Source organism: Numida meleagris, chromosome 13, assembly GCF_002078875.1.
Source record: "Numida meleagris isolate 19003 breed g44 Domestic line chromosome 13, NumMel1.0, whole genome shotgun sequence".
Taxonomy (NCBI): Eukaryota; Metazoa; Chordata; class Aves; order Galliformes; family Numididae; genus Numida; species Numida meleagris.
The window spans coordinates 10,295,699-10,309,913 of NC_034421.1; the positions used below are offsets into that span (position 1 = coordinate 10,295,699).

Sequence of the window (14,215 nt, forward strand, 5' to 3'; positions counted from 1 at the left end):
ATTTTTCTGTACGCAAACTTTCAATTAGTACAATATGTGTGTAATTGGTTGTTGTGTTAGTTAATCATGTGGCTAAATAATCTCTCCATAAATAAAGCAGGAAGACTCTTACACTATCAATCAAGGAATACATGAATATAAAATTTTCTACAGAAAGATTTTTTAAAAGTCTTAATTCTCAAGAAAAGAGGGCACACTTTGTAAGCCTTGCTGCTGCTGAGCTGGCCATCTCCTTCTTGCCTTTGGTCCAGGCTGGTGTTTCCACAGTCATCCTTGATTCTGCTGTAGAAGCATTCGCTCCGCATTACGAAACACGGAATTCATTATTTCGTTGATCAATCTGTTTTACGTTCTGTCTTTGGGAAATTGAAAGAGGTGGATTCAAAAATAACAGGGAAAGAATGAGGAAGCTCCTCCAGGCAGGGACCGGCACGGTGCTGATGGAGCCAGCAGAACAGGAAGAACAACAAAATGAGGGCCAATAGGCCTTTCTCATTCATGCACGTTATTGCTATTTGTCTTCCTTGAGGTCTCGTATACCCAGGAACTCCCTAATCTGCCCTTGCTCCCTTCAGTTTCTTGACATAATGTTTTCTGGTGGGAATTTCCAAACTGCTCTTGAAGAATTAACCTTCAAAAAGTTCTGGCTTCCCGGTGATTAACATGGTGTGATAATCTGTTTGCAAAAGCAGTGATTTTATTTCCAGAGTAAAGGGAAAGAAAAGGTAATGAACCCAGGAGAAAGAAGAGAGGGTGAGTGTGGGAGCAGAAGCTCTGCACGAGGAGCATGTGTCTGCGTGTCTGTGTGACAGCAGTTCCCTTGCAGCACTTCAGGCTGCTCCAGCTATCGGCAGAAAACTATGAGCTAGTAACTTGTCCTGCAAAGTGACTTACAGTACACGTGAAACGACTGTGCTTCTCTTCAGGGCTGTGCCCTGTCACAGGATCTGGTTCCCTGCATGAGTTTCCCCACTCCCAGGAACCCCCATCTGTGCTGTTTTATCCCTCCCCTCCAGGGCTTCCACCTACACCTGGAAAATCCCTTCCCCTCTGGCAATGGGTATGCGGCACTCCCTCTCCCACCTCCTCCCACCAGCACACCCAGCTGGAGCTCCCTCCATTCAGCCACTGATTCCCAAAGTCACTGGCTCTTTCCACATTGTTGCAACCCCTTAAAAACCAACTGGGTCTCTCCACCTGCAGTTCTCCACGTGTTCCTCTGCTGTCCTTCTGCTGTATGTATCAAATAAAGCCTTTACTTCTACATCTCTTCTGCCGTGGTAGAAGATAATATAGGATGTCCCACAAATTTCTAGATAGCCAATCCTCAAGCTTTTGCTTGGCAGCGCTCAAAAATAGCCTGTCCATATGTCCAAGCACTCCCCAGCCAACTCCCAAAAACCCAGCTCTGGGGTGTAAGATCATGCTATTCCAAATCAGACCAGCACTCTGCCTTTAGCATCCCTCACACAGCCCAGCACCTCTCCATCACTTCCATTGTCTGATGCTTAATGAAGCTCCAACACACTGGGACTGTAGATTAAATTCAGCACTGCCTCCAGCCGATGGCCTTACTCCTTCCCAAGGCAGAGACATCCAATCATCTGGAGAACTAGGTCCTACGCTGCCACTAAATGAGTCTGGGCTGATCTTAGAGCTGCAGCAGCCGAAGGGCTAATTCACAACTGCATGAGCTGTCCTTACTTTGAGGGCAGTGACATCCGGCAAGAGGATGGGAATGGTGACTAACACGAGTGACATCTTCAGGCATACTGACCCTTGCAATGTAGTATTTCTGAGACTCTGATGTTGCTGACCCAAAGGGATATCCCATACAATTGTTCAGAAACATAGGAAATGAGAACATTGGACTGGAAAAAGTTTCCTGCTTCCTTGAAACTAGTGCCTAGCTACTGCATTGAGAAATAAGTCACAGGCTGGAAGAACCCTCAGCATGCTGAAACATCAAGTCACCTTCATGATTAAATAACACTCCCTTTATTACAAATTGTTTTCAGCTCTCAAATTATAGTCCACAGAGAGGAAGACATCAATTGCATTATGTTTGCAGGTCTGCAAATGTGTATGTGTAAATTTATGCATTGAAAAGGTGTGCTTGAGCCTTAGGGCTTCACGACTCATTCTCTGTGAGCTGCAGCTGTGCTGGGTACAGCACTTACTGCCATCCTCCAGTTCCAAGAGTCTGTGTAACCACCACTTCTGTCTGTCCAACCTGCTAAGGCAGGGCTCTTCCTACTATTTAAAGCCCTTTAAGGACAGGCTTCGACCTTTTTTTCCTTGAGAGATAAGTCCATGATTTAATAAGTAGCCCCAGTAAAACATTTTTCACATACTGTCCCTAAAGGTTTTGAAAAGTTTGCTGTCTTCCATACATTTACCCAAACTCTCAGAACAAAGGCATTTTTTTTTCTTTTGCTTGTGTAAATACTCAAGATTTCATAGAACAATCCATTTCTGCATTGCTGTATGCATGGTTCTGCCTTGTTGACTTCTTCTCTGGTTTTGGTAAAGCCTTAGTGCTGCGAATACCTAATGGGTTCTTATGCTGTATTAGCAATGTATCAAAAATAATTGACTGCTTAATGTACAAATCCCTAACAAAGTTACTGACCTGTAATTTTCCTGTTTGCAGAGAATATTCAGATTCTCATCTCAGTGAAGACTCTCAGTCCTATTTCTTGAGTACTCTTGACTACTCAGATAGATACAACTCTTTCAAGCCTTGAGAGGTTTGGGTCTGTATAGGGCTGGCTCGGTACCAGTGCCAAGCACAAACTAGTGGTATCCACAGCAGGATCAGCTGCTCCATGCAGCTCCCAATTTGAGCAGAGTTAGTGTTTTACCAGTGAGATAAATCAATCAAGGAGGGCAAAAAATAAAAGAGCATGGGAAGGGGAAGGAAGTCAAACAGAGCAGTGCAGAAGTTACAAAATCAGTCTCTTTTTGGGGACTCTTCAACAACAGGACAGAGGCAAACTGTCACTTCAGAGCAGTGAGTTCTGGTGAGGGGCTGCTACTCGCGAGGGTCTGTCTGGATCCTCAGCCCTGGAGGGACAGGAGGTGAGAAAAAAGGAGCTGCAAGAAGGGAAGCCGTTTAAAGATGGAATTGATAGAGGAGAGGAGTAGTTATAAAAGCAAAGCCATATTTAAAACAAAAGGTAACTCAGAGCAGTCTCCAGCATTGCATTTCAAACTCTGAAAGATGCAAGCAAAACTAAAGCAAAAGAGACTCAGAGCTAAGTCAAGTCATTCTGCAACAGTTGAAATCTCCGCGATGTTGAACAGCTTGATTCCTATAATCTTGTGAACAATTTCCACAGCACAGAATGACTAAAATAGGATTTCTTGCTGTAGATCAAATCTAAATCATAGTGGTTTGGTAAATGCACCGCGCATGCGCCATGCAACTAACTTGCAGTTGTCTTGGATAGAAAAATAGTGGAGGCTGCTTTGCTTTAGATCAAATGCAGCTGGACGTGGTTTCAAGGTTCAGGCGAGACAGGTTGTAAAACCAAATGTACTGGAGTAGCTTGGCAGTTAGGCAGGGTATCGGTAACCAAGTTGCCTGTTGTGTTGGTACCAAGGGAGACAGTAAGATAGATGGGCCTTCCAAGTGCTTTCCTTTACCCAAGCTCTTTACAGCTGGTTTCTATTAAATAAAAATAAAAATTAAAAAAATTGAGAAGGTCTTTAGTAAGTAGAACATGCAGAGCAGAAATGGCAAAGTAGCTCGAGACTTCTCCCTGCTGTGATTCTCAGATGAATCCTCTACACCATTGCACCATGTACAATATAAGATGAATGACTGACCTGTGAATCTCACTCCATGTCACCAAGTATCTAAGAAAGCACAAAGTGAGTAGTTCCAAGGAAATCAGCAATGGCAGACCCCATAAAGACTCTAGAGCAGAGCTTTCAGTAGGAGCTTGCAAAAATACCCACTGCTGTATGAATCTCTAACAAAGTCTCTAGAGCCTACCTGGCATGGTGTTAGACTTCAGGGCCTGTAAAAGCACCAAATGCTTTTGTAGAAGATGCTGCATATTCAGGTATTAAGGAAAAACTCCTTACATTTATCAAGGCACCTTGAGCGTTGAGGCAAGAGGTAAAAAGAGTACCAATAACTGCAGTCTGCCAAAACACTGAAGTAGCTTCCAGAGAAGGCAGGAAAATTCTAGTGTCAAAGCAGGTTCCTACACGCATCACATCACTCAAGGCAGCAGCCTTCAACCCTGGCAAAGCACTGATGGTTCTGCAAGGACTTCCTTTGCCAGGTACAATTAGGAAGAGATGTTGGGAGATATTAAAAATAAATATACATATGTTTGGTGGAAAAGGGAAATGATGAACATAGGAGTCCTGCTTTTTGCTTAATGCAGCAACTGCAGACAGGTGTTACATTGTCTTTTACAAAGGACCCCAGACCAAGAAGTAAATGCTGACCATATATAGCCTGAAAAGCCCCTAAGATTTTTTTTTTTTAAAAAAAACAACCTCATTCATAATGCCCCCAGCATGAAAAAACACTCCACTACACCGGAGATAAGATGGCTTACCTGGAAAGCAAGGCATTCTGAACAATGGCAGCCTGCTTTATGCTGCAGTGTCAGCACCAACTGAATGCTTGCTGCTCGTATTCAAAATACAATCCAGCTTGTATTAAATATAATTAATATTCATTGCTACATATTGAGATTGAATAAAGGTAGGCAGATGCTGCATTTGGCTTTGACTTCACCTCTGTGGAAGTGTTAATCCTCGCTCTCATCTTGCCTCCCACAGTCTATTGCCAGTTCTACATCTATGTTTTTTAAAAGCCCAGCTTACCAAACTCCCCTAAATGTAAACTACTGCTGATAATAGGAAGGAGTGCAATGATGTGATTCCACCTGCAAACAACTCCACCAGTTTCGGTTCCATTTCAGGATTGCAGTTAAATTCATCCTTCCTATTTTTAAGTCTTCAAATGGAATTGCCCCGGGGAGCCTTCCAGATGTTTATCTCTGTGCTCCCAGCCCTGCTCTTTCTATTAGTCTAATTGGTATCTTCCTCCTCTCTGCAGCACAGCACAATTCTGGCATTGCTGGTGTGAGGAACTCCTCCACAGACCCCACATATAGCAGCAGTTTTCCAGCAATTAACTCTCAGTCTCTGCTCAAATATGTGTAGTGATATCTGCAGCATTCCTATTTAAATATTCCTCTGAAAAGTATTGCAAAGAGGAGGAAAAACTCACCTCTCATTTGTTTTTGATGGATTTTATGAAGCAAGAGTGAAGATACCTTTTTCATTCTGTCCTGGAGTTTTGTCTTGCTTGCGCTTTGCCCTCTCTGGCTTTGCTGGCTGGCACAGAGCATAGGAAAACCAGGGGGATGGCAGTGACAATAGGAGCTGACATCCGAACAATCAGGGGGCAAGAGTTCCTAATCAAACCTTTTCTTCCACCTCCTACTGACCTCAAATTCCTAATAATACTTAGGAGACAGCTTTCTCAGGGAAAAAATCAACAGTCATATCCCTATCAAAAACCAGAGGACTTCAACTTCAGCACTTTCCTGTAGGAACAATGAAGCTTCATCATATATTCCTTTCACACATACACACAAAAACTGAGAAAAAGACTTTTGTCTATTGCACTGAGAATTTCTGACCTGAAATCAAATCTCAAGACACTGAAGGACACTGCACTGCCTCTTGGATCTGCCTGCACAGAGCTCCCCGCAGGATCAGGGCTCGCAGTTGAAAGTTACAAAAACAGCCATGTCCTCTAGCACCCGGTTTTATCCACTGCAAAGCAAAATCTATTTTCCCAAGTTTATCTTTAAACAGTTTCTTTCTGTTATTAGATTCACTTGTTCTAATTTATTCCCTCTCTAGGATCTCTTCACTGCTGCTTACAACAAAAAAGATGAATTCAACCTATGCTAGAACATTCATTTAGAGCAAAAATGCCAACTGCAGACATCTCAGTTGCCTTGTTCTATTTAATCACTGCAAGATTTTGTGAGGTTTGCTTGTTAAACAGGCCACAAAAATAATCCTCAATAGTGGAATCTGATCCATCCATGCAGACTCCACTGACTTCACTGGGTTTACACGGGCTGATCAAATTGCAGGATCAGTTCCTACATTTGTTCTGAACTCTGCCAGATTGTAAATAGGAGATTGAAAAGAAATCAGATCCACTTCTTAATGCATGGGTGTCCAACCTTTTAGTGTGCCTGGGCCACACTGAGTAAAGAGGAATTGTCTTGAGCCACATAAACATAAGCTGCTCTGAAAGTAATGCCTCCTATTTATTTCCATGGAAACTACAACCAATACAAAGAGGACAACAACACTATTTGATGGAACAAATCCTCAGCTCCAAAAGGCTGTTTTTCAACACAGTCACCTCTGTTAGCTGTGCATGTTTGCCAGTGATGAACAAGAACCTGCATGCCATGCTCATAAAAATCTGCACCAGCGGAGGTGACCCACTGTCATCCCTGCTGAAATGCACCACCCACCCCTCACTGTGCTCACATCCGCTCTTTGGTCTCCATAAACGTTCAGCAAATGTCAGTGAATGCCAATGGGTGCCATTTTTTCTGCATGAAGGAATTCAGTGACACACCTTTGCTTCATGCGCACTGCCATGTCAGACGCCATTTTGTCAGAGTGCCCCTCTGCTGCCATCTGCCACACGACAACAACACACAAAGGGATGTTGGTGGGAAGGTCCAACCTCTGCTGCCATCCCACCAACATCTGCCATCCGCCATCACACCAACATCCCATCCCATCTGCCATGCGTCTCTGATGTCATGGGCCAATATCATAAAACAGAAGGCATTACTTTCAGAATGAAAAAATTGAAAATTTGCAGGTAACATATTTATATCAACTGAAAATGGTGCCGTGAAGATAAACTGATGAGATTTTTGGCAATCTTGAAATTCTCAAACTCCTTTATCAAACCTGACAGCACGGCTGCGTGTTCTTTGCTGTTCAGAGCACTGCGCATAGCCCATGTACCAAAATGCATACAACTCTTTGCCATCACTTGAGTCAGCACGGCGCAGCACTGCCCTCCCCATGCCCCAGTTTCAGTCGGTGCAGCGTTAGTAGCAGTTTGGCTGTTGTGAGTGATGGGTGTGTGCCCCGAGGCCACTGCACGGTGCAGAACCACCTCTACAGCACGGGGCAGAGGGCAGCCCGCGGGTTGGATGTTCCTGCCTTAATGCATGATGGATAATTCTAACATGATAACAATTCAATATAGCTGTAGCATCGCCCATGCTTCTGTTGCCCCAGACCTGTTTTCAGAGCTTGTTAAACCATCAGGATGAAGGGAAGACCAGGGTGAAGATGAATCAGTGCAGAGAGGAGGCAATCATTAGTGTGCACCCTCAAAGGAAGGAGAGGACTTGTGGAGGCAGGGTCTTCTCAGGAAGAACCAGAGTCAGGAGCTTGGTGCACAAAAGCTAAACAGTATCCACGTGGGGATTTGATGTGCAGCCAGGCAAAGAGACGTGATTTCAGGGAAGAGAACTAGTCTGAATTTTCAAGTACTCTGATTTTTTATGTTATGTTTTACGTTCATTTTCACTTGAACATAGTAAGTTGCCTTTACTTAGCAGCACTAATGTGGAAGACTTAGTCAACATGAGAAAATGTTATTTAGCGGAGACAGTATCTCCTTGTGTCCTTGACCCTTTTGACTAAATTGGCCAAACAAGCAGACAGCCACATTTACAGATGCACAACTAGCTCCTGTGCTCAGTAGACCCAAGCTGAACCTTTGTTGCGGTCTTCTGGCTCAGCCAGCTGCTGCTTGGAGAGGTGGCACGGAGGAGCTCTGCAATGAAGCCAGGAGCTTGAGTCCCCTCTCCTAAGTCCCAGCCTGATGCCTTAAGAGCAAAGTTTCTGTTCTTCAAGAGCCTCCTGGGTAGACAGCACAGAAACACATTCTTTGGTATCCTTCACAGCTGAACAGACAAGTAGCTAAATACCCCTGCAGGCAGTATTTGCTTTTCGATGTCAAAAGTCGAGAGACTTAAAAATTAGCAAAATTACAGAAAGGTGAGCGCTTGCTATACTGCAACAGGAAAATTCACCTGATTTTCATCTCACTGCTCTGTGCCATGCTTCCTTGGATGTGTCCAGTCCCACAGCAGCGATGTGCATATGAGTTATGAGGCTGCAAGAGCACTGCCTGTTGGGACACACGGGGTGCATCTGCCCAAAAGTGATATGGGGATGGCTACAGTAAAAAAAAAGCAACTTTTAGCACAACAGGCTACATCTTATGTGAAAATTGAAATTTTACTTTTTAATAGCTGTGAAATGGTATGTTTTGACTTGGTGAAAGTCATATGAAAGATGTGGCTTTGGGAATCTGCTCAAAAAATGTACTTTAAATCATGTTGTAAAGCTTGAAACTATGGGATGCATTCAGATGTAATGGGTTTCCCACCTTTTATTATTAAGGAATAATGATTTATATGTCTCCTTAAAAGCTAACGGTTGTTCAATTAAAGAGAAATCATTAAACCAAAGAGCTCTGAATTGCAAAGTCCTCTGAAAAAGATTGTAATTATATATTTTTCCCATTTTCCTGTGAAAACAGAGCTGAAGTTATGGCACAGTCTACATGTCTGTCAGATTCTAAAAAAAAGTAACTCATGAAGGGGTAGATGACTGAAATATTAAATATCTGCAAACTTTGGGGAAACTGCTGGCTAATTCATTAATCACATTCATTTCAGTTGGAAACAGCTTCCAAAGGCCACTGGATCCAGCCCAGAGAAATACTGGAGATATCTGGAGCTATTTGTCACTTTGTGGTAACAAAAAACAAGATAATCAGGGGTTACTGCAAGATTTTGAAGGTTAGAAAATGTGGAAAATACATTCATAGGGCATGAAATGCTGTCCATCCCACCAGGTGTGCACCAAGCTGTTAAATACATGCATTGGAGCAAAGAGGTTGACCACTCTTTCCATGCAGTTCCGTATCTTTAACGTTTCCTGCCTATTGCTGATTGCCTGCCTGTCTCATGTGCTCCCCTCTCAGCTTGAAGGGGTTCACAAGGGCAGCTATCCCCTGCTTCAGCTGGAAGATCTCTCTGGAATTGCACTCACCTAAAGAGCTCAGGATGCTTGATTCTTGGATTCCCTAGATACAGTGTCCTGAGATCCACCTGGGTACAGTGCAGGCCAGGCAGTGTGTGCAATGTGGCAAAGTATCAGAAGAGGAGGGACCAAGGGGATGGACCAAGGGGATGAAGAGCTTCTGGCAACAGTGAGAATGTTTTACCCTACTTCTACCACTGTTGTACCCAGCATCTCTGGTCATGGAAGAAGCAAAACCCCAAGAGCCCAGAGAGAGCCTGATGGGACAGCAGCCTCAGATACCCATACTGAGTGTGGTTAGGAGTTAGGGCTGTGGTGTAACCATAGGCATGGGCCCATGAGTGCATGCTGAATGTCTTGGGAAAGCACGTTGCTGGCACAGAGGCATGTTTGCATTAACATATGTTCACCCAGAAACATGGCAGAATACACTGCACAAGTGGTAACCCCAGTTTTGCTGGTTTAGTGTGCCTATATTAAGGGTGTGCGCTGGTGTAATTGCCCTTCTCTAATTACAGGTTTATAAATTTCCTTAATTATAGACATGACCATCTGCACTCATTACAGAGAATCAGAAGTGGGGCTGGAGGTGCAGAGCCTGGCCAGGAGAGGACATCTGTGCTCTCCTGAAGCTGGGGCAGCACACGGAGCCAGGCGGGAGGCAAGATTCCCCGAGAAATGGAAGAGCGGGAGGAAAGGAGCAGAAGGGCAGAAATGCTGCTGGGCACGTTCTGCCACGGCCACAGGACCCTCAGCCCCGGTTTCTGTGGTTCCCCCATATGCTTCAGCAAGCCCAGCAGGACCGGGGTCTCCCAGCTGGGATCGGCCACAGCCGGGACACAGGTCCTGGCAGATGCTGCCCTGAGTGCTTCAAAAATAAACAGACTGAGCTGGATTTACTTTTAATTTCAGGGAGGCTCAGGAACAGTCAGCTTCACAAAAGGAAGCCCATTTCTTCAATGGCATTTTAAAGACGATAGCACCTCTTCATCTCTCTTTACGGTGACTAATGCAGAGGGAATGCCGGGAGGCAGCCCTGTTGACCCTGGAGCACAAGGGGAGGAACTCCTCTGTCTGGCTCAAACCTGGAATACAGAATCCTTCGCTCAGGTGCAGCTTCACCAAATTCCCAGTTCTTTGTGTGGGCATCAGGACAAGGAGGGAGTGGATTAGTTCACATGTCAGAGGCCTAAATTTAGACAAGATTCAATAAGTGGGCGTAGGGAATGAAGAAGTGAAAAAGGAAGAACAAAAATAAAACTGATAGCAACGGATACATAGACTGTATTCATCATGTCCCCACTTGTGATCTGTAATTCTGGTTTTTTTTTCCAAATACCAGTAATCTTCATTGGGTGTCACACAACTCTCCCATGTGAGGCATTTACCATCAGCAAGCCAGAACTGTCTGCAGGAGCACGCGGCCATCGAGGATGGGGTGTGCAGCACAAAGCAGAAGGTATTTGTGGATCAGCTGGATGGGTGATGGATGTCGCTGCTGGAGCAGAGGCTGGGCCACGTGCTGGCAGCAAGGACATGGCCAAGGGGCTATGCAGAAGGTGGCCAGCCCTTCCCATAAAGCACAGTGTTTGCATCCTGCACCGGAGAGAGGTGAACAGCGGGGAGTTTCACAAGGAGTGGCAACAGGCCAGAAATACTTTGCAGAAGTATTTTTCATAAAGCTGGGATAAAATGTTAGCATATGTTCCGATCTGGACTTCACCTTCCGCTTGGCAATTGGTAAGATTTGTATTTCCTGTCCAGGAACAATCGAATCGCAGTGCTACGACCACCAGCGGGCTGCCTAACATGCTCACAGTTAAATACTTCACAAATGCATGCGAGACAATTATACACACTACATTTATTCCCTCTTAAGTATATGTAGCCGAATCAATTTTTGATTGTTTTGCTCACAGCCATTCTGCATTCTGCGTGGACTCTGACGGAGTTCACTTACAGAAGGATTATGCAGAAAGGGCAGTGCTTGGTAGTGACACTCCATCTTTACAGGAAAATCCCTGCCCCTCTTCCACGCTGCTCCTCCACAACAGCAGGAGAACCCAACGATTTTGGAAAACTCAGCTGCCTTAAAGCAAACTGAAACAGAGAAACTTTCCTATCTAACTAAAATGTTTTAGTGCTTATGATATCACTGGCTTATGGCTGTCTTTAGGGATTTGTTCTTCTTTGCAATAGTGACAATGTTTTCCTCTGCTGATCCTTTTCTACAGCTCCGCTGCCTGTGGCTGAAGAATCAGCAGTAATCCAGAGCTCTCTCATTGTGACATACCCGTCCGTCCTGTATTGGGAATCACTGGTGTAGGACAGACGGAGGGATGAGTTCAAACCTGTGTATGATTTAGGAGGCTGGAATGGAAGTCGTTAGGAAAGAGCAATTGTTCAGGGAGGTAATGATAGGGAAAGACTGGCAGTGGGGAATTCAAAGTTCAGGACGTTAAGAAACCAAAGATCTCTGCATAAATCTGTCCTAATCCTGATCCTAAATTTCCCCCTTCACTAGAAGCTCAGGTTCAACAGATTTATCACTTTTTTTTGTCCAGGTCAATAGCAGGAAAAAGTTTGTAAGTTATTTTTCTTTGAACAGCTTTTGAGAATTGTGAGGAACAACATGGAAAGTCAGAACACAGTACTTGAAAGGCAAACCATCAGAGTAACTTTCTAAAAGCTGATCTTCCCACTGACATCCCCAACCTCCGTTATTTTTCCTCTTTACAGCCCTGGATTTCTGCTAAGGCAAGGGGATGTTATTTTCCTGTCCTGCCCACCCTGCAGACTCCTGCGCTGCTGAAATGCGTCCAACTGGAGCCCAGACAAGCCAGGCCTGTCCCCCAGACCGGGTGTGATTTGCTCATTTTATAAACTGGAAAAACAAACAAACTTCTCAATCACTTATCCGCTCGCAGTCAGAGCAGCACTGTCTGCTGGGGTGCACTGCCAGGCCCTTCAGGAGGCCCAGTTTGCAAGTCCTGAGCACTTCCCTCCAGATCCTCCTCCTGCCCAGGCTTTCCAATACCATGAATTGAGCACTGTGCTGCTCAGTGCCACCCATCACTGTGCCCCTCTGTGCAGTCTCCCTTCACGCTCTGCCTCAGGCGGGACCGGCCAGGCGTTACTTGTTCACCCACACCCTTCCCTTCTCCTTCAGCACAGGAACGCAGATCAGTCTCTGCCACAGTAGGAACTCTGTCCTGTGCACGAGGCTCTTGCAAAACAATGGTATCCGGGCAGGGCACAGCCTTGTTTACAGACTTCTCTCCTGCCTCTTCCCACACGGCACACACAAACACCCTTCTCGCGCCCGCCCGCCTCCTTCCACGCGAAGCCCAACTCAGGCACGGCCCGGCCGAGCCCGGCGTCTCCCCTGCGCGCGGCGGGCCGGAGGCGCCCGGGCCGGGCCGGGCCTCGGGGCGTCGAGTGGCCCCGGAGCGGAGCGCGGAGCGGCCCCGCCGAGTCCCAAGCGAGCGCTGGGCGCGGCCCGGGCGGCGCGGTCGGGAGGGAGCAGCGGCGGCAGCGCTCCCCGCGCGGGGCTGCGCGCAGGTGCTGGAGGCTGCGGGGAGGCCGCGTCCGGGCCCGGCAATGCGGCTCCGCCCCTCGGGCCCTCCTGTGGCGGCGGCAGCGGCTGCTGTTCCCGGCGCGGCCGCGGCGCCGCTCCCCCTCCCCGGCTCGCTGGGCTGCCCCTCATGCGGATGTGACATTTCACGGCGTTTACCGCAGCCGCCATTTTGAGACACTGAGCGCTGGCGGCGGCGGAGCGGCAGCAGAGCGCCGGGCCACAGGCAGCCGGGGCGGCCCGCGGGCCGGGAGGAGCGAGCCGGGCGTCGGCCAGCGGCTGTGCCGGGGCGCTGGGGGGGCGGGAGGGCAGAGGAGGGGCCCCGCGGCGCCTCCCCGACTTCGCAGCGCCGGGGACACCTCGCCGGGGGAGGGGGGAAGCGCCGGGCGCAGCCGCCGGGCCCTGACTCCTGATCTCCCGTCCCCCCTCCCTCCCCTCCTCCCGGTCCCCTCCCCTCCGGCCCCCGGGGCAGCCGCCGCCCCCGGCCGGTCCCTCCTCCCCACCCCCTTCCCCAGACCGGGTGCCGCCGCCGAGATTGGGCGAATAGCGAGCAAATACGTGCGCGTCTCGCTGCCTCCCCCGGCTGCCCGCTCCCTGCCCGCCGGAGCCCAGCCGCAGCCCCCCGAGGCGGGCGCCCATCCCCGGCAGCTGCCCGGGCCCCGCCGCTCCTCCGCCCCGTCCCCTCCCGACGCAGCCCCGCAGCCCCCAGCGGGAAAGGCCCAGGCCGCCGCCGAGCCCGAGCCCGACATGAACCACCATCAGCAGCAGCAGCACCAGAAGCCCGGGGAGCAGCAGCTGAGCGAGCCCGAGGACATGGAGATGGAAGGTGAGGCCCCGCGCGGGGGCCCCCCAGGCCCTCAACTCCGCTCGGAGTTCCCCCCGCGGCCCCCGGCCCCCTCGGGAGCTGGGAGCGCGCTCCGTGCCGCGCGAGCGGGGGCTGCTGGGGGCCGGGGTGGGCGACGCGGCGCCGAGCGGGGAAAGTTGGGGCCGCGGCAGCGTGCTCGGGGCCGGGGGGAGCCGCAGGAATTTGAGCCGCGGTTGGGGGAGGGCGCGGGGGAAGCGCCGTACAAAAGGGGATCCGCGGCCCCGGGGCAAGGTGCGCGGCAGCCGCCGGGAGCGGGGCGGGGGGCGGCGGCTCCGCGGGAAGCGGGAGCTCCGCGCGCGCGGCTCTGCGCCCGGCGTCGGCGCAGCGGGCGCGGGGCTCGGGCTGCGGCAGGCGGGGAAAGGGCCTCGGAGCGGCCGTGGCCCCGGGAGAGGGACTGCCGGGGGGAGGGCGACGCCGCGGGAAGCGCCCGGGCTCCGCTTTCCGGTGGGGCGCGGGGCCGCGGGGCCCGGTCCTGGTTCTGGTCCGCCGGCCCCGCGCCGAGCTCTGGGAGGAGACCGGGGCCGGAGGTGCCGCGCGGGGCCGGGCCGGGGCCGCTCATTGTACGCCCGCCGCCACGCCGCTCGCCATTTTTAATTAACCCTCCTCGGAGGGTTATTTACAGCCGGCGCCGCCGGCCG

The 14,215-nt window shown here is 49.2% G+C and overlaps 1 protein-coding gene across 1 annotated transcript in view; it reads left to right on the plus strand.

Annotated features, from left to right (window-relative positions):
- Positions 13,210-14,215, plus strand: part of USP7 (ubiquitin specific peptidase 7) — a 66,098-nt gene continuing 65,092 nt past the window's right edge. The window contains exon 1 of the mRNA XM_021411278.1: positions 13,210-13,538. Coding sequence (XP_021266953.1) covers positions 13,460-13,538 — 79 coding nt within the window. The 5' untranslated portion in view covers positions 13,210-13,459. The remainder of the gene's footprint in view (positions 13,539-14,215) is intronic.